At 43.4% G+C, this 20,613-nt stretch overlaps 2 protein-coding genes across 2 annotated transcripts in view; one reads left to right on the top strand and one right to left on the bottom strand.

The window, feature by feature from the left end:
- The window catches only part of CFAP47 (cilia and flagella associated protein 47), a gene marked incomplete at both ends in the record, with an annotated part of 506,613 nt that overhangs the window by 281,571 nt on the left and 204,429 nt on the right, over positions 1-20,613 (bottom strand). Inside the window, 2 exon segments of the mRNA XM_082864365.1 lie at positions 13,598-13,726; positions 14,632-14,718. Of these exon segments, the coding sequence (XP_082720491.1) occupies positions 13,598-13,726; positions 14,632-14,718 (216 nt within the window).
- LOC309977990 (melanoma-associated antigen B4-like) lies at positions 5,216-6,277 on the top strand (the record flags this gene model as incomplete). Its single annotated transcript, XM_082864366.1, has 1 exon — positions 5,216-6,277. One exon carries the CDS (start codon positions 5,216-5,218, stop codon positions 6,275-6,277), a length of 1,062 nt encoding a protein of 353 aa, XP_082720492.1.

Here is a 20,613-nt window from a genome sequence, read left to right as displayed (position 1 = left end):
ACTACTAGAGCTACTCAATGAATCTGGTAAAGTAGCAGGATACAAAATTAATGCACAGAAATCTCTTGCATTCCTATACATTATGATGAAAGATCTGAAAGTGAAGCTAAGAAAACACTCCCATTCACCACTGCAACAAAAAGAATAAAATATTTAGGAATAAACCTACCTAAGGAGACAAAAGACCTGTATGCAGAAAACTATAAGACACTGATGAAAGAAATTAAAGATGATACAAATAGATGGAGAGATATACCATGTTCTTGGATCGGAAGAATCAACATTGTGAAAATGACTCTACTACCCAAAGCAATATACAGATTCAATGCAATTCCTATCAAACCACCACTGGCATTTTTCACAAAACTAGAACAAAAAATTTCACAATATGTATGGAAACACAAAAGCCCATGAATAGCCAAAGCAATCTCGAGAAAGAAAAACGGAGCTGGAGGAATCAGGCTCCCTGACTTTAGACTACACTACAAAGCTACAGTGATCAAGACAGTATGGTACCGGCACAGAAACACAAATATACATCAATGAAACAGGATAGAAAGTCCAGAGATAAACCCACGCACATATGGTCACCTTATCTTTCATAAAGGAGGCAAGACTATACAGTGGAGAAAAGACAGCCTCTTCAATAAGTGGTGCTGGGAAAACTGGACAGCTACATGTAAAAGAATGAAATTAGAACGCTCCCTAACACCATACACAAAAATAAACTCAAAATGCATTGAAGACCTAAATGTAAGGCCAGACACCATCAACCTCTTAGAGGAAAACGTAGGCAGAACACTCTATGACATAAATCACAGCAAGGTCCTTTTTCACCCACCTCCTAGAGGAATGAAAATAAAAACAAAAATAAACAAATGGGACCTAATGAACCTTAAAAGCTTTTGCACAGCAAAGGAAACCATAAACAAGACGAAAAGACAACCCTCAGAACGGGAGAAAATATTTGCAAATGAAGCAACTGACAAAGGATTAATGTCCAAAACATACAAGCAACTCATGCAGCTCAATATGAAAAAAATAAACAACCCAATCCAAACATAGGCAGAAGACCTAAATAGACATTTCTCCAAAGAAGACATACAGATTGCCAACAGACACTTGAAAGAATGCTCAACATCATTAATCATTAGAGAAATGCAAATCAAAACTACAATGAGATATCATCTCACACTGGGCAGAATGGCCATCATCAAAAAATCTACGAACAGTAAATGCTGGAGAGGGTGTGGAGAAAAGGGAACCCTCTTGCACTGTTGGTGGGAATGTAAATTGATACAGCCACTATGGAGAACAGTATGGACGTTCATGAAAAAACTAAAAATAGAACTACCATACGACCCAGCAATCCCACTACTGGGCATATACCCTGAGAAAACCGTAATTCAAAAAGAGTCATGTACCAAAATGTTCATTGCAGCTCTATTTACAATAGCCAGGACATGAAAGCAACCTAAGTGTCCATCAACAGATGAATGGACAAAGAAGATGTGGCACATATATACAATGGAATATTACTCAGCCATAAAAAGGAACGAAACTGAGGTATTTGTAGCGAGGTGGATGGACCTAGAGACTGTCATACAGAGTGAAGTAAGTCTGAAAGAGAAAAGCAAATACCATATGCTAACACATATACATGGAATCTAAGGAAAAAAAAAAAAAAAAACATGGTCACGAAGAACCTAGGGGCAACACGGGAATAAAAATGCAGACCTACTAGAGAATGGACTTGAGGACACGGGGTGGGGCAAGGGTAAGCTGGGACGAAGTGAGAGAGAGGCATGGACATATATACACTACCAAACGTAAAATAGATAGGTAGTGGGAAGCAGCTGCATAGCACAGGGAGATCAGCTCGGTGCTTTGTGACCACCTAGAGTGGTAGGATAGGGAGGGTGGGAGGGAGGGAGATGCAAGAGGGAGGAGATATGGGGATATATGTATATGTATAACTGATTCACTTTGTTATAAAGCAGAAACTAACACACCATTGTAAAGCAATTATACTCCAATAAAGATGTTAAAAAAAAATCAAAAAGAGACAAGAAAATACACCATAGACAAAAACAACGATATAAAAACATATCTAGAAAGAAGCCATACAAATATGTATATAATCTACATGGATGCCACAATAAGAATTTCCTGATTGACTTAGGAAAAAGAAGTCTCAACCAGAATAGTATGTTATGTGTATTCGTGAGGCACAGATATTGTAAGAATATCGATTTTCCTTAATTCATTTACAGATTTAGTACCTTATCCATACCAGCTGATGACAATCAAACATGGGCTACTGTTTCCTGTACCCAAAGTCAACCATGGAAAAATTACAGAAGGAACAAAGAAAAAACATTAACAAAAGCAAAAACACAAAACTAAATAATCCCTGAGGGACAGTAAGTCTCCACTGAACTGGAACCTGAGTGTGGGCAGGTAGGGGGATGCCCTGAATTGGAGACAGGTCTGTAGCCTGCAAGAGAGGCAGATGACAGAATTGATTAGAGAAAAGCCTTTAACGTTGAGCCCTTGATTCTTCCAGTGTGCTCTGGGACCATGAATCTCTACTACTTCACTGAAGGAATCTGAGGTAGCATTTCAGAGCCCGCATGCCAGGAGCATGGAACACCAAAGATTGCGCTGGATGTGGCAGTATGGTCCACAGGCTGTGAAATAACCATCTGAAACTTTGTTAGTGGATGACAACTGGCCTTTTTAAATGATCATCTTAATAGACTATCACACACAGACTAAAAGAGAAAAGCAAGTAACACAGTAGTTGTACAAAAGGACAGAAATTCATTTCTGAACTTTTGGGCAATGTCCCTGATGTCAACAAAGAGAGACCACAGTGGGAACTGTCAGGCTAAGGCACCCCTTCACTAACTCCTCTGGGATTCTGTGGGGCATGGCTGGGGACAGGGATGGATTCATACCAGAGAAGGAAGGAATCGCAGGCCCCGCCAGCAGTCGATGTGAGGACCTTGAGTGAGACCTGACGGGCTCCAAACCACAGAAGAGAGTCTCGCATCCTTTCCCCTCAGCTCATCTTACCTGCAGCAGCCATCTCTGGGAGGCTCCAGGCAGAAGAGTCCAGATGAGATGTGCCTGCACTTCACACCAGCAGTCTCAGGGAGTTGATGTCTTTGATGTGAGGCCTTGGCCTCAGGTCAGCAGACGGCAGGTAGCCCAGCACCTACAGGGAGTCAAGAGAAGACACTGAGAGAGGATTGAGAGCAGCATCCGCCATAGAAGAGGGGGCCCCAAAGCGCCCTCACTGTCAGTCTCGGGGGACCCAGGCATGGCTGTGAGGCTCAGGGCCCCAGATACTTCCGGCTGAGGGCGCCGACAGAAATGAGAGCCAAGGTGTGACCCCTGCTGACTCAGCTCAGCAGAGGGAAATGTCCCAGGACCCGCCAAGAGTCTATGGAAGGCCCTCGTGCCAGGCCTGCGGGAAGCTACCCCGGAAGCACCCCCCACCGCCCCCACCCTCCGCCCCGGCCCTGCCGTCCCCAGATGCGCATGACCGGAAGTCACGTCCTCCGAGCCGCGCTGTGGGGGCGAGGCCATTTTCGAGAGCTGACGTCCGGCGAGGGTGAGCCGTGGGAGGAGTGCCACGTCTCGTCAGGTGTCAAGGTGTGAGGTGACCCCAGTTAGAAGTGCGGGGACACGTCCCTGACACCCCCAATCCCCATCCCCTCCGAAAAGAGGTGGCCACACAGGCCCCGCCCACCGCGCCCCTGCTCTCGGCCCCAGAGGCTCGGGCCTGGCTGTTAGGCCCAAAGTCCATCCGCTTCCCCCGCGGGGTCTCGGGCAAGGAAGGCCTCGCTCTGAGGCTGCTGGACCCTGGCTCAGCTCAGTAGAGGGAGCGCCCCAGGCCCTGTGGAGTGAAGGACGGGACCCTCGTGGGGACCGAGGGGCTCCACACCCCAGAATGGCGGCCACGCGGACCCCGCCCCTGACGTCGGCCTGGGAGCCTCCGGGCAGGTCTAAAGACTGAGGGGCTCCCTCAGTGCGAACGCGGACAGACGGACAGACGCGGGAGGCCCAGGGAGGAGGGGGCCTTGTCCTGAGGGGCTGGCCGCAGGTCAGCAGAGGGAGGATTTCCAGGGCACGGGAGGAGTCAGGGCGAGGAGCGTCCTCCCCGTCGCAAGGGCACCTCAGAACCCCTCCCCTGTTGTCAGCCGCTTCCTTCTGGCCACACACGGAGGAGGGAGGGCTGCTGTCAGAGAGGGGAGGTGCAGGCCCGCAGCAGGCGCGTCCCTAAGCACTCCCAAGAGTCAGCCCAAGCCCCTGAGTGAGGGCCAGTGGGGCCGCCAGCCACAGGGCCTCGACTGTCTGCCGCACGCTGCAGGCCTGGCAAAACTCTGCCACGTGCGGCCGCGTGGTCACCCTCACCGCCTCCCAATGAGACGCAAGGAGGTGCCGGCACTGGTGCGAGCAGATGGCCCTCGGGGCAAGACAGGAGCTCCAGGCTGCACCGGCCGTCCAGGGAGGACCCCGAGTGAGGACTAAGGGAGTCACCCACCCCGAAGAGAAGGGACAAGAGAGAATATGGCCCGTCCCCTCCTGTCAACCCTTAGACTCCCAAGAAAGGACTGTCAGGCTGAGACTGCCCGTAATTTCCTCTGCCAGGTTCAGGCTGAGACTGCCCGTAATTTCCTCTGCCAGGTCCGAGGGAGGTGAGAGCTTTGTTCTGAAGGGGCAGCCACCAGGCAGAAGGGAGGGTCCCAGGACCCTTCGGTGGTGGGCTGAACGCTCCCGCCTTTCCTCCTCCTGGGTGTCGTGGAAGATGGTGGTGTCAACTTCAGAGCAGCAGAGGGGAGGGGGTGGGGGGTGTCTTGCCAACAACTGTCATCCTGACTCTGAATGGGAACCGTGGAGGCCTACCTCCCCTGCCAGCCCCCACTGTCACCCCAGTACCGCCCAGGCAGGGCTGGCTGGCTGTGCCGCAAGGCTCACTCTACCGTCCTCCACAGGGGTCTCAGGGGACAGGCTGAGCAGGAGAACAGGAGCCCTGTGGGTCCTCGAGCAGTGCCCTCAAGGACCCTGCAGAGGCGGCCTTGGTTAAAGCCAGGGAGGAATGTCCCTGCTGAAGGTGCTCACAGCATCTCCTTGTCCCCCCACCAGGTGCCCTCGTTGCCTGCCTTCCTGCGCACACTCCCGCCTGCTGGCCCTGACCTGTGTCATCATGCCTCGGGGCCGGAGGAACAAGCGCCATGGCCGCAAGAAACGCCACCAGGCCCGGGGGGAGACTCAGAGTCTCAAGGGTGCCCAGGCCACTGAGGAGGCGGCGGCGGTGGCGGCAGCGGCAGAAGAGATACAAGAGTCGCCGTCTTCCCCCGCTTCTGTTTCTCGGGATACTTCCCCGAGCTCCCCTGCTGCTGGCACTCACCAGGAGCCTCAGGGAGCCCCAGCCACTACCTCTCGTGATGAAGGGGTTTCATGCCCGGGATCTGAAGAGGGTGCCCAGAGCCAAGATGAGAAAAGTGCAGGTACCTCCCAGGCAGCACCTTCCATTCACAGCAGTTGCAGAGATCCTCTGATCAGGAAGGTCAGAATGTTGGTGCACTTCCTGCTGGAGAAGTACCACACGAAGGAGCCCATCCCGCAGGCAGCACTGCTGAAGGCTGTCAACAGGAAGTACCAGAAGCACTTCCCTGAGATCCTCAGCAGAGCCTCTCAGATCATGGAGGTGGTCTTTGGCCTCGAACTGAAGGATGTCGACCCCAGCAATCACTCCTACGCCCTCATCAGCAAGATGGCCCTCCCCAGCGAGGGAAGTCCGAGTGATGAGTCGGGGCCGCCCACGTCCGGTCTCCTGATGGTTCTCCTGAGCACGATCTTCAAGAAGGGCAACCGTGCCACTGAGGAGGAGATCTGGGAATTCCTCAGTGAGTTGGGCTTGTATGCTGGGAGGAGGCACTGGATCTTCGGGGAGCCCAGGAGGCTCATCAGCAAAGATTTCGTGCAGCAGAAGTACCTGACGTACCGCCAGGTGCCCAACAGCGATCCTCCGCGCTATGAGTTCCTGTGGGGCCCGAGAGCCCACGCTGAAACCAGCAAGATGAAAGTGCTGGAGTTTATGGCCAAGTCCACTGGTACCGTCCCCAGTGCCTTCCCAGATCTCTATGAGGAGGCTCTGAAAGATGAGGAAGAGAGAGCAGCAGTGAGAGCCGCAACCAGGGCTGCAGCTATTGCTGAGGGCAGAGCCCCTTCCAGGGCCAAAGCCCGCAGCTCCTCCCACATGTAGGGAGGGAGGCCGCGGGCAGTTTGCTCTCTTTGTTTTGGAAGTGCAGAGTAGTAGGGGTGGAGGGAACAAAGTATAGATCTTATTTACCTTCCTGTTTTAAACTAGTAACTTCTATATATTATTGATTGATTGATTTAGGTTTTTTCAAATGTTTTTTTCTTCTAATAGTGTGTTTTCTTAAGAATAGGAATTCGTGAATGACATTCCTTGCATATTTATTGCTGTTTAAAGAGTTCTAAAGTTACAGTTTTGGTATATGTAAAAGAAATTCACGAACCATCTATATTTTCTGTATGATCCAGAAGTAGAAAACATGGCACTGCAATAGAGATTTTCATGGAAATGTGAAAGGCGACCACAGAAAATATTTAGAAACAAAAAATGGAGAAAACAGAGAGTAAAAGCCATTTAACTCGTGGTTTGCCTTACTTCGTTTAAACTTTCTTTTGGTAGAAATAAAAGATACTTTGACTGATTTAGCTCATTTGTGAGTATTTGTTTGTTTTGCCCTAGTGCACTGCATATTCTCTGCTACCTACTGGATTAAAAATAAACTCTGATGGGAGGGTGGTATTTTGGGGGTTCATAATAATCATATCATAACTGCCATTCATCAAAAACCCAATATTGCTTAATGAGTATGCCACTGCTTTACATGTAGTACATAACATTCCAACATTCACGCAGGATAGGATTTAGCAGACTCCCTTTATAGGTGAATAACTTGCAGATTTCTCAAGTTCACAAGGCTGATTTAAGTGACCTTGCTGGCTCTAGTCCCCTGGTCTGGAATAGTCTAGAGACTACACTCTTCCACTCCTCCCAACCTAAGGCAGACCTTACGTCTTTTAATTCATTTTTCGTCTCACCATTCCAAAATGTATCTCATGGGATAAAAGGGGCCCTGTTCCCAAAGCACTGTTCTGGAATACTGTAATAGTAACGCTGAATAAGTGAATGGTATGAATAAAAAAAATTTTTTCGGTGACAATGGGGTCTTCTACATATGCAATGTCAGATACCCTGAAAAGATCAGCATCTCCTCATTTACTCTTCAAGTTTCTCAGGGACATAAAAGCCTTGGTTTAAGAGCTGTGTCCTCAGGTCAGTGGAGGGAGGAGTCCCAGCCTCTGATAGTTACTCAAGGTGAGGACCTTAGAACAGAAGGGGGCCCCACAAAGTCTACCCTGCTTTCTCCCTTGTGTGGCCATGCGCAGAGCTGCCTGTCTGAAGGTACCCCTTCTTTTCCTCCGGGGCAAGGGTGGAGAGGTTGTCAGGGAGGTGAGTTCCTTGGTCTTGTGGCAGCATCTCCAATTCTGCCCAAGTAGGAGATCCTAACAGGCCTTAATTTGCTTCAGAGTGAGGACACTGGGTGCTGATGAGTGGATTCCCCATAACAAAGGGGACCACACAGAGGCCCCCGGCAGGGGTAGCCAGGGAATAGGTCTCTTATCTCCCCTTCTGGTGTCTCAGGAAGGTGAAAGCCTTGGCCTGAGGCTGGCAGACAGACAGTAGGGAGGGTGGAGTCCCATATGCTACCTGAAGTCAAGGTAAGAAAACACAGTTAGGACTGAGGGTCCACTGACTCCAGAAGAGTGGGGCCTTGTAAAGTCCTGCTCCTCAGAAGACCCCAACAGCTTTGGACAGATCTGGTTCATCCTGACTTCCAATTCAGAATTCCCAAGAAGGTAATGCCTTTGTGCTGAGGAGCACAGCTTCAGGGGAGTGGAGGCTGGAGTCCTGGGTCTGGTCAGGCATCACGATGAGGACCCTGAATGAGGAGCAAGAGGACCACTCACTCCAGAACAGAGGAGAATGCAGAGTTCCGCCCCTGAGGTCAGCCCCAGGAGGCCCAGGACAAAGCTTTCTGGCTGACCTGCCCCCTCTTTCCACTGGGGGTGGTCTCGGGGAGGCGAGGGCCTTGGTCTTTGGGGAACAGCCTCACTCAGTAGAGACTGGAAATCTAGTGACTCTAAATGAGGATAAAGGGACTCCACCTAGAGCAGAGCCCTGCCACTGGATACCTCCCCTTGGCAAATCCAGGAATGTTGGCATGATGCGCCCCACGCCTTTCCTTTTAGAGCGTCTCAGGTAGATGAGGCACTTGGTCCCAGGGGCCAGCCTCAGGGGAGCACAGGGAGGAATTCCAGGTCATGCCAAGAGTCGAGCAGAGGACCATGAGGGCTGAGGGAACCACCCAAGTCATAAAAGTGGGGACGCCACAGAATCCCTCCCTTACTGTCGGCCATGAGTGACCACAGGCAGTCATGCCCACGTGAGGCAACCCTCACATCCTCCTAGGCGGTCTCAGGGAATTAAAGGCTGTAGTATGAGAGCACAGGCCTCTCTAGGTCACGGGAAGAGCCAGCATAAGGACTCTGAGTGAGGACCAAGGGGAACGCCCAACCGAAAAGAGAGAGGAACAAACACATAGCCCCACCACCCTTCCGGCCCGGGGAAGCCCCAGGCAGGGGTAGTTCGATGTGTCACCCACTTGCCTCCGGCTCTGGAGGACTCAGGTCGGTAGAGGGAAGAGTCCCAGATCCTGACAGAGTGAGGACTACTGAGGTCACAAACCCCAGAAGAGCGGAGCCCGGGGAATCTTGCCCTCTGTGTTAGTCCTCAGAAGCCCCTCAGAAATAGCTGTGGCTACACGTGGCCTACTCTGACTTCTACTTCTGGGGACTCAGGGTGGTGAGGACTTTGCTCCAAGGCTGGCTGACTCAGCACAGGGGAAATTTCCAGGTTGTGCTAGGAGTTGGGGTGAGGACCTAAGGCTGGAGTGGAGCATGAAAACCATAACAATGGGGGCAGCACATCATCTCTCCCCTGCTGTCAGTCCTGGGAGATGCCTGGAGAGATGTCAGGCCGAGCAGAGGCAACCCTTAACTCCTCCCAGGGTGACAGAGAAGTGGGGACAGTAATAGGTGAAGAGAGGGAGAAATATAGGTCTTCCCAGGAGTCAAACTGAGGAAGGGCCTGAGTGAGGACCGGCGCGGCCAAGCATAATAAGGCCTGGATCTGCCGGCCCCAGCGTCCTGCCTTCAGAGACCACAGGTAGACGTGGGACATTAAGCTACCCTCACTTTCTTCTGTTGGCTCTCAGAGAGCGGTGGGCCTTTCTATGAGCACATGTCCTCAGGTAAAGAGACAGGAGCCACAGGCCTTCCCAGGAGTCAAACTGAGAACACTGAGTGACGACTAAGGGGAACATGCCCCACCTGCTGAGCTGTGGGGACGACAAAGAGTCTAGCCTTGCCCCTGCTTTCAGCACTTGAAGGCTCAGGACAGGGCACATATATACAATGGAATATTACTCAGCCATAAAAAGAAACGAAATTGAGCCATTTGTAATTAGGTGGATGGACCTAGAGTCTGTCATACAGAGTGAAGTAAGTCAGAAAGAGAAAAACAAATACCGTATGCTAACATATATATATGGAATCTAAGAAAAAAAAATGTCATGAAGAACCTAGGGGTAAGACAGGAATAAAGACACAGACCTACTAGAGAATGGACTTGAGGATATGGGGTGGGAGAAAGGTAAGCTGTGACAAAGCGAGAGAGAGGCATGGACATATATACACTACCAAACGTAAGGTAGATAGCTAGTGTGAAGCAGCCGCATAGCACAGGGAGATCAGCTCAGTGCTTTGTGACCGCCTGGAGGGGTGGGATAGGGAGGGTGGAAGGGAAGGTGACGCAAGAGGGAAGAGATATGGGAACATATGTATATGTATAACTGATTCACTTTGTTATACAGCAGAAACTAACACACCATTGTAAGGCAATCATACTCCAATAAAGATGTAAAAAAAAAAAAAGGGTCATGTACCAAAATGTTCATTGCAGCTCTATTTACAATAGCCAGGACATGGAAGCAACCTAAGTGTCCATCAACAGATGAATGGATAAAGAAGATGTGGCACATATATATAATGGAATATTACTCAGCCATAAAAAGAAACAAAATTGAGTTATTTGTAGTGAGGTGGATGCACCTAGAGTCTGTCATACAGAGTGAAGTAAATCAGAAAGAGAAAAACAAATACCGTATGCTAACACATATATATGGAATCTAAGAAAGAAAAAAAAAGGTCATGAAGGTCCTAGGGGTGAGACAGGAATAAAGACACAGACCTAGTAGAGAATGGACTTCAAGATATGGGGAGGGGGAAGGGTAAGCTGTGACAAAGTGAGAGAATGGCATGGACATATATACACTACCAAACGTAAAATAGATAGCTAGTGGGAAGCAGCCGCATAGCACAGGGAGATTAGCTCAGTGCTTTGTGGCCACCTAGAGGGGTGGGATAGGGATGGTGGGAAGGAGGGAGACGCAAGAGGGAAAAGATATGGGAACATGTGTATATGTATAACTGATTCCCTTTGTTATAAAGCAGAAACTAACACACCATTGTAAAGCAATTATACTCTAATAAAGATGTTAAAAAAAAGGACAAATACTACATAATATTGCTTATATGTGGAATCTAAAAAAATAAAAAGAATGATATAAATGAACTTATATACAAAACAGAAATAGACCCACAGACACAGAAAACAAACTTGTGGTTACCAAGGGGGAAAAGGGAGGAAAAGGGGGGATAAATTAGGAGAATGGGATTAAGATATACACACTACTATATGTAATACAGATAACCAACAAGCACCTATTATATAGCACAGGGAGCTATACTCAATATTTTGTAATAACCTATAAGGGAAAAGAATCTGAAAAAGAAAGAAAAAAATATATATATATAAAACTGAATCACTTTGCTGTACACCTGAAACTAACATAACATTGTAAATCAACTATACTTCAATTGAAAAAAAAATCCACGAACAGTTTCCACACCATACCAGAGTGATTTCTCTAGAATGCAAAACTGATCATATCAACCTTGTGTTTAAAATCCTTCAGGACTTCTGTACTGACCTTGTGCTAAAATCCATAAAGTCCAGATGCCTTGGTTTAGCTTATGAAGTCAACCATGGTCTAATTTCTGACTGGGCTTATTGTCCACCCCTCTTACCCACAGCCATACTGTTTTTATTCCTCAGAACGTACAATGCTCTATCAAACCACAGGCACTTCCACACTGAATTCCCTTTATCTGGAAAAAATGTTATTGCCCCACCCCCCCAATAAAACTCACCTATCACCTCCGTCACACAAATTGTACTATCTTTCTCTCTAACCTATGCCCCACCTTGCCTGCCAAACCCTCTTCATTGCTGAGGGCTCAGTTTAAATCCACCTTTTTCCTAGAAACCTTCTCCAAGACACAGGAAAGTTAGGTTCGTCTCTATGTCTGCTCATCCTTAGTTCTTTGGGCTTACCCTGTTATAACATTTGTCATCCTTCTCTGTAATTATATATATTTAGTTACTTACATACTCCAGGACACAAAATCCTTGAAGAGACAGACTATATCAAGTTTACTTTTATACCCCCAGAACCTATTATAGTAGCTGGACCATAATAGTTGTTGAATAAATTCATTCAACCAATATTTGTTGAGCCATCTACTATGTAGCTGACACACTATTAAGTTCTGAGTTTACAAGTGATACTTGGTATCTAAATGCATAGACTTATAAGTTGGGGAAGATGGGTTAAATGAATGAGACATATACATGAAGGCATGAGGGAGTGAATAAGTGAATGGGTGAGTGAATGAAGCCCACAAACCAAGATTAGTACTAGCTTGTCCATAAACTAGGACATGTGCGGCTCTTCTGTTTTGGAGTTGCTCCTCTTTATCAGTAGACAAAATTATATAGGAGGCAGCCTGGAGTTAAGAAAGAAAAGAAGAAAATTGTCTTTTCCCAAATCTAAGTTTGGGTGAGAGTCACAAATACCCCCATACATTCTTCTGGGAATTACTAAAAAACATACAGGATTTCTCCTCTTGACATCCAGCAAGAAAGACAGGGCAGGTTACTGGGAAAAGAAAAGGTAGAGAGGAGGAGTAACTGGGAATCAAGCCGCAGAAGGAACTCCCCAGAGGGTAGGCTTGGGTGGCTGGCTGCAGTGGAGGATTTAGAGTGTCAGAGGGCAACAAGGGGGACCTGGGCTCCTGGGCCCCAGCAGAGAACAACAAGGAAGAAATAAGCTTTACCTACATCAGATGGTTTTATATGGCCGAAATCAGGTGATCTTGGAAGAAAGTATGTATGCATGTGAACCTTTGTACCCACATTTCTAAACTGGGGATATTACTGGTTGTGAAGAATAAACAAGATCACATTTAAAAAGCATTTTGTGACAGAAGTCTTAAATATATTACTCACTATTTAGATTTCTATTTTATCCTTTCCTTTGAGTGACTAATTGCTGCTTCTATTTGACTTCTTCCTTCTTTTAACTCCCTACCCTACAGCTCACCCTATCTGTGGTTGTTGTAATCTATGAGGACAGAGCAAAAGCCTCTATTGGTCTTAGTGGGCAAGATCCACAGTGCCATATTTGGAAACCTAGGGAATGATTCCAAAGACTGAAATAAGGACTTGTTTAAGCAATAAAGATGTAGGGTGTGAAGGTGCAATTTATGCTATGATAATCTACCCAAATATGTAACTTAACATGAAGCAAACTGGAGAATCTCATCAACACCTGGTCTCGCCTACAGTTGTATGATTCCTAGTAAATATCTCTCCAGAATAACTTTATAGCAAGAGTCTACTAAGCATTAGAGGTAGAGACCATAATTTTCACCAATAGCTATTCTTTCTTTCTTTAATTTCTTTCTTTCTTTATTTTTTGGCTGCGCCACACAGCATATGGGATCTTAGTTCCCCGACCAGGGATCGAACCTGCACCCCTTGCATTGGAAGCACAGAGTCTTAACCACTGGGTCACCAGGGAAGTCCCCCAACATCTATATTTAATCCTTCCTTTTATGTACCAGAATATGTCTGTACCTACCAATTTTAGAGACTACATTTCTCAACTTCCCTTGAAGCTAGGTGCAGTCATATGACTAAATTTTGCCCAATGGAATGTGAAATGGAAATGATGCATTTTTCAGATGACATCCTTAAAAGGTATTTACCTGTCTTCTACTCTTTAACCTGCTCTTCCCTGTTCTGAGAAACTGATCCAGAAATGAAAGTCCAGTACTGAGGATGGAAGAGACACCCACTATTTCTAAACCACTTCTCCACAATAGATAGAAATAATATTTCTATCTTATTTGGGCCACTGTATTTTTTAATCTTTTACAGCAGCACTACCTATACCTTAACTACTACACTATTCATATAAATCAACCAAAAAAAACCCCTAGCAGTGAACAAGAGTGGAAAAGTTACCTTGTATGTCTGAAGGAATACATCTGTCCATGCCCGTTTACTCCAGGTTTCAAACTTTGTAATATCTGTGACAATAGAATGCTTTTCCTTAGGTATATTGGAAAACTTGGGCAAGGTATTAGTGGAAGACTATAAGAAATAAAATATCACAACATTAATTACAACGCAAGGCAAATGTAAGTACAAAGTTTTAACTACTTAGTTAGCATACAATTTTTTCTTTTAATAAAACCTTTACATGTCTTTTTTTCCCACTCATCCAGATCTCTAATTCCCCATGTGCCAGTAATAGAAACTATCAACACAGGTAACTTTCTGGAACTCACAGCCCCTATTTCATGTTGTAGATTTATTCAAACAATGTAGCTACTAGCTCACTCTGTGGCAGAAGTGGTAGAATGAGATGCAAAATTATTCTGAATTCTGAACCCCCAAAGGAGCCACACCCTTTGGATGAAGCCACAGGAACTCAGCAGAGTGCCAAAGAACAGGCCCTTGGCTCTTCTACTAATGTCATGTGGTGACTATAGTAACAGTGCCACAACTAAAGGAGCGTTGCCTCAAAGCCTACAGGCTTCTCAAGATAATTCCTCTTCTCAATAGGTTTTCATAAAATGAATTCTATAATTTGAAAAATAATGAATATCTTGTTTAATTTCTCCCTATTCTCCTCTAAAACTAAAGAAAGGAAGTGGCAAGTGGCAGGGAAAATAAACCAGTATTTTCTTTGAAAGATATACAGTCTAAGGATGTATTTTAAGAAAAAATTTAAATTAGCACAGACCATTCTTTATTTCTAAATCCCTTAAAAGAAGCAATTACCTGTATATTTAAGAAAGCCACGTAATCATTTCTGTATGGGAACTCCACAGAGATTTTTAGACAAATACAAATATATACTGTCCAGAGAGGCATAATCCTTAGGATATTTCATAAATAAAAAATCAAAGATTCTAAAATAAAATCTAACAAAGACCAAAACCGAGTAAATTCAATAACAGTGCAGATTTTTCCAAGAAATTAAATTTGCTTACTGTAATTTCAATCCACTTCTTACAATCTTCTGGTTCAAGCAGAAATTCTGGCAGTACATGAGAAATACATGCTCCTTGAGCACTAAACTAAAAAAAGAAAAAAAACATTATTATAGCATAATACGATCAATCTATTACTTGCATTTGAACTTCGATGAAATTATTTCAATGTCATATAGTTTATATATGTATTGAATTTTAATTTTCAAATTTAAAATTTATATAATTAATTTAAAACTTTCCTTAACAATGAAATGTGCATATGATGTTTCCTTTGGAGGATTAATAGTGAGAAAGAACTTACTAAGTGCCTATAGCCATACACATCTACCTTTACATGTTAATGGGACACAGACAGTTATATGACTTGGACCCTATTGTCAAGACCATTTTATTGTTGTTATAATATTATAAAACTGAAAAATACCTGCAAAAAGTATGAACACAATAGAACATCTATTAGATAGATCATTAATCACCCTATGTTCATTGAATGCCTATCACCACATATGCCTGAATATAGAAAACTCCAATGTAACATAATCCATCGCCTATTTTTCCAGAGAATATCTTTGATTATATAAATTTATAGTATCTGAAGCAGCAAATATCTATTTATATTATTATATACATGTAATAGCATATACATGTATATAATTTATATTTTAAAATATATTTTTTCACTGTCATATTTCTTGAAATGTTTTTACCTGAAGTCTTCATATGCATGTCCACTACCACCAGAACCACTCTATAGCCATCTAATACAAATTTGGCAAGAGTGTTTTTCAGTGGGGATTTGGGTGTTTAGGTCTAACTCATTTAGTGAGCAGGGAAGGCCACTTACCGTAAGCATTTAACAGAGAATTTACCATAAGCTTTTAACAGAGAATGCCAGATCTAGTACTTAACTCTATAAACACCCTCAGCAGTTTGCGGTCCTGTAACTAGTGAAAAGTGGGAAAAAGTAAAAGCAGAAAGATGATTCTGAAAGCTCAAACCTTAAAGATAGTACAGATGAATAAGAGGAAGGCCATGTTTGTGGGAGTGGAAGGAGACAGCATGGTTCCAGAGTTGTTAAGTTTGCTGTGGCCCTGGGCCAGTCAAAGCTAGTGGAAGAAATCGTGTTGCATACATAAAGCTCCTTTGTTTGGAAAGCAAACATCATTCCTTCTCTTTGATTTTGATGCATTTCCCACCTGCATTTGCATTATTCCTGTGTATCTTCATTACACTGGAATCACTATAGGTTTAAATAAAATCTAATTTTAATGGTACACCACTCCTTAGCAGAAGTAGCCGCACTAAAGCCTATGTAAGAATTCAATGAGATGATGTCCATTAACTTGAAATCGTAGAGGTAAAACAAACAGCTCAGAGCCTTATGAAGAAACTGGAATACTTCCTTGCATGCAAAGCTAAGACAGGACGTCAGGAGGAAATAGTTGCTTCTATCAAATGCAACTGAGAGCCTAAGGAAAACTATCAGGGAACCACTAAACTGAGAGTTTCTTGAGGGAGACTACACGGTATTCATTTGAGTATTCCATAGTGCTCAGCAGAGAGCAGGCCCTCAGTAACACATTGAGGCCAAAGAATGCATTTTTGCATTGGTGAAGACAACAGGCCCCAAATGGAGCTGCTTATACTAAGCCCCACTTCACCAAATCAAGACTTCTTATAGTTTTGGCTCTCCCAGAAATGGAATCTTAAACCAGTCAATCAGAAATCGCCTGATCAGCACTACTTACGTTATCTGCCTGACAGACACCTGCCATTCCCTAAAGTAAGCTTGGAATAACCAATCTGCTTTTTTTGCTGTAGGGGCAGAAAACTTTTCCTTTCTTCCCTTCTAAATTTGTTGGCTGGTCGAATAATCAAATTGACATAAGACAGATTAACAGGGGAAAAAAACAAATTTAATTACATACCTATGGGAGCCCCACAAAGACACGAAGACTCAAAGGTAGTCAGGCAGTTGAGGTTTACATACTATGCTGAGCTTCGGAGAAGTGGGTAGGGATCTGGGGCTTCAAAGAGGAGGAAGGAAATTCATGGGAAGATGGGAAGTACAAGTGTTTGGTAAACAAATATTTGCCAAGCCATGAAAATAAGTCTTTCTGATGTAAAAAGTTGTTGCTGGTAATAGCTCTCTTCCTGGTACAGGCCCCCTATCTAAATTCTTTCAAGCAGTTAAGGGAGAGGTAAAATGCTTTTCATGAGTCTGCTGGTTCTCAATTGCCATTAGCTCAAAACAATCCCCACGCCAAAGTGGGACATTTGGGGGTGACATATCCTGTTCCCTCTCACTGCCTCAGTTCAACTTCCTGTTCTTGCCCCCTTCTGCCTATAAAAATCTCTTGCCTTCAGAGCTCCTTTCTATCTGCTAGATTGAATGCTGACTGACTGATGAATTGCTGAAAGCCAGGAAGAGCTTTACAATTTACTCAGCTGAATTTTGTTCTTTAACAGCACTTTACAGAGGCTGTTATGAAGTGAGGGGTAGCAGAATAAGCCACCCTAAAATATGCCTCTTTCGCATACCAATTATTTGGAGAAACTGCAGAGACAGGAGAAGCTTTGAAAACAGAGTAGAAGTTATCGATTTGTAAGGGAAATCTACATTTCTAAAGCAAATTTACATTAGAAAGGGGGCCTGCACCAGGAAGGGAGCTATTACTACAGATAACTTTTCCACACCGGAGACTTATCTGGCAGGGCAATCTTTCTTTACCAAACATTGCCTCCTCTCACTTTCCAGTAAATTCCACCCCCCTGCCACCCTTTGAAGCCTTAGACCCCTATACACCTTAGGTCAGGACTGCACATAAACCTCAGTCCTCTGGCTGCCTTCTGAGTCATATCTTTCTGAGGCTACCATACTACTTACATAGGTAATTGAGTATGTTTTTTTTCCTCCTGTTAATCTTTTATTCTTGAGGTTCAGCCAAGCACTTAGAAGGGTAAAGGAATAATTAGTTTTCCTCCTCTACATGAGACTTGTTCCATTCTTTTCATTTTGAATATATCTCAAGGCCTACCTTCATCAAACGATAAGACAATATTTACAATTATGTTTTGTCAATAGATTTTATGTGTGGTTAGTAGTTTTACAGAGTTGACTCTTATAATTGATTTGATTACATTTTACATTTGATTACATTTATGCTAGGTTTTCTATTTGAACCTTCTGAGTTTACAGAGTAGAAGAAAATTAATTGAAATGAGTTATTAAATTTTAAACTTAATCTACAAAATTATACTTTCTCATTTACTGTGTAAAACATATAATTTCACTTGTACAGAACTCCTCACTCACTGACATCAAATTTAAATGGGAAAGCTAATAACATTTATGATTATTTTGAACTTTAATACATTTATTTCCATAATGAAACATACACACATATCTTGGATTAACAACCCAATTCTATTAACCATACTGCTACTTTCTAAATGTTGAAGAATTTTATCACAGCTAACATATCCTGATAGACATGTATTTGCTGATAAAAGAGCAATAAATTTGAATAGCTTGGCTTTAATTCCAAAATCATTCTTCCATACCTGCATCCTCATACCATAAAATGTCAAAACAGAAACCACCCATGTTAATGTTAACACTACTGGGAGCTGTGACAATAATAATGCTCCAAGAATAACATGATGATCACAAGTACCATAGAGTTTAATGATGCTATCAGAAAACTGGTTTTTATAATGCACAAACAATAAGGATTTAAGTAACGAAACTTCCTTCTTTTGTTCTCAGTTAATACACCATTAGATTTTAAAAGCACAACGAACTTTCTAAAACAAGAAGAGCATTAGAATTTTTGCCTTACTGAATTAGAGCATTTAATTTATTGCATGAATCATCAAGGACCAAGTGTAGGAAGTGGTAACATTAAAAGTCATGTGCTTTCTATTTTAAACTCATAAAAATTTAAATAAAATTCCCATTTTATCTAATGAAAACACAACAACCTACAGACTGGGAGAAAATATTTGCAAATGATGTGACCCACAAGGGCTTAATTTCCAAAATACACAAACAATTCACACAATTGAATAACAAAAAAGCAAACAACCCGATCAAAAAATGGGCCAAAGACCTAAATAGACAATTCTCCAAAGAAGACATACAGATGGATAACAGGCACATGAAAAGATGCTCATCATCGCTAATTATTAGAAAAATGCAAATCAAAACTACAATGAGATACCACCTCACACCAGTCAGAATGGTTATCATTAAAAAGTGTACAAATAACAAATGCTGGAGAGGGTGTGGAGAAAAGGGAACCCTACTACACTGTTGGTGGGAATGAAAATTGGTGCAGCCCCTATGAAAACCTCCAGTACGGAGGTTCCTCAAAAAAGTAAAAATAAAGTTGCCATATGATCCAGCAATCCCACTCCTGGGCATATACTCAGACAAAACTATAATTTGAAAAGATACATGCACCCCAATGTCCATTGCAGCACTACTTACAATAGCTGAGACATGGAAACAACCTAAATGTCCTTTGAAAGATGAATGGATAAACAAGATGTGGGATATATATACAATGGACTATTACTCAGCCATTAAAATGAATGAAATAATGCCATTTGCAGCAGCATGGATGGAACTAGATATTATCATGCTAAGTGAAGTAAGTCAGAAAGAGAAAGACAAATACGATATATCACTTATATGTGGAATCTAAAATACAACACAGGGCTTCCCTGGTGGCACAGTGGTTAAGAATCTGCCTACCAATGCAAGGGACATGGGTTCAAGCCCTGGTCCAGGAAGATCCCACATGCCACGGAACAACTAAACCTGTGTGCCACAACTACTGAGCCTGAGCTCTAGAGCCCGCAAGCCACAATTATTGAAGCTTGTGTGCCTAGACCCCACCACAAGGAGAAGCCCATGCACTGAAACAAAGTGTAGCCCCCACTCGCCACAGCTAGAGAAAGCCCATAAGCAGCAACGAACACCCAAGGCAGCGAAAAATAAATAAATAAATTTATTAAAAAATAAATAAAATACAACACAAATGAACATATCTACAAAACAGAAACAGACTCACAGACATAGAGAACAGACTTGTGGTTGCCAAGAGGGATGGGGGTGGGAGAGGGAAGGATTGGGAGTTTGGGATTGGTAGATGTAAACTGTTATATACAGGATGGATAAACAACAAGGTCCTACTGTATAGCATAGGGAACTGTATTCAATATCCTGTGATAAGCCATAATGGAAAAGAATATGAAAAAGTATATACATATATATGTATACAATTGAGTCACTTTGCTGTACAACAAAGATTAACACAACATTGTAAATCAACTATACTTCAGTAAAAAAGATTTTTTAGGAAATAATAACTTTCATATGAGAAAGTAATGTTAAAAAAACACCAAATTGAATTCTGTCTAGAGTAATCGCTTAGAAACTTGTTAAATATGTATGTAAATGCTGTTTACTTTTATTAAGATCTTATTTTCTGAAGAAAAGTAGTCTTTTCCTTATGTGAAAAGTAAGTGGGATTGAATAGATGATCTTTGGGTTCATTTCCAGTTTATTTATTATTTTTAATTTGTATTGGAGTATAGTTGCTTTACAATATTGTGTTAGTTTACACAGTACAGCAAAGTGAATCAGCTATACGTATACATATATCCCCTCTTTTTGGATTTCCTTCTCATTTAGGTCATCACAGAGCACTGGGTAGAGTTCCCTGTGCTGTAGGTTCTCATGAGTTATCTATTTTATACATAGTACCAAGAGTATATAAGTCAATCCCAATCTCCCCATTCATCCCACCCCCTTCAATATTTTTTTTTAAAAATAAAAGACACACTTGACAAATACTGGTTTTCTGGCATTCTTATAACAACAAAACATTTATTTCTAATAGAACAGATTTTTAAAATATTCTATTTCCTGAAATAATATCACAAGAGTCAGTTTTTAGTATGTCACTAATG

This window comes from Leucopleurus acutus (assembly GCF_964270905.1).
Source record: "Leucopleurus acutus genome assembly, chromosome: X".
Taxonomy (NCBI): Eukaryota; Metazoa; Chordata; class Mammalia; order Artiodactyla; family Delphinidae; genus Leucopleurus; species Leucopleurus acutus.
The sequence above is the reverse complement of the archived record's forward strand: the minus strand, read 5'-3'. Positions and strand labels throughout refer to the sequence as shown.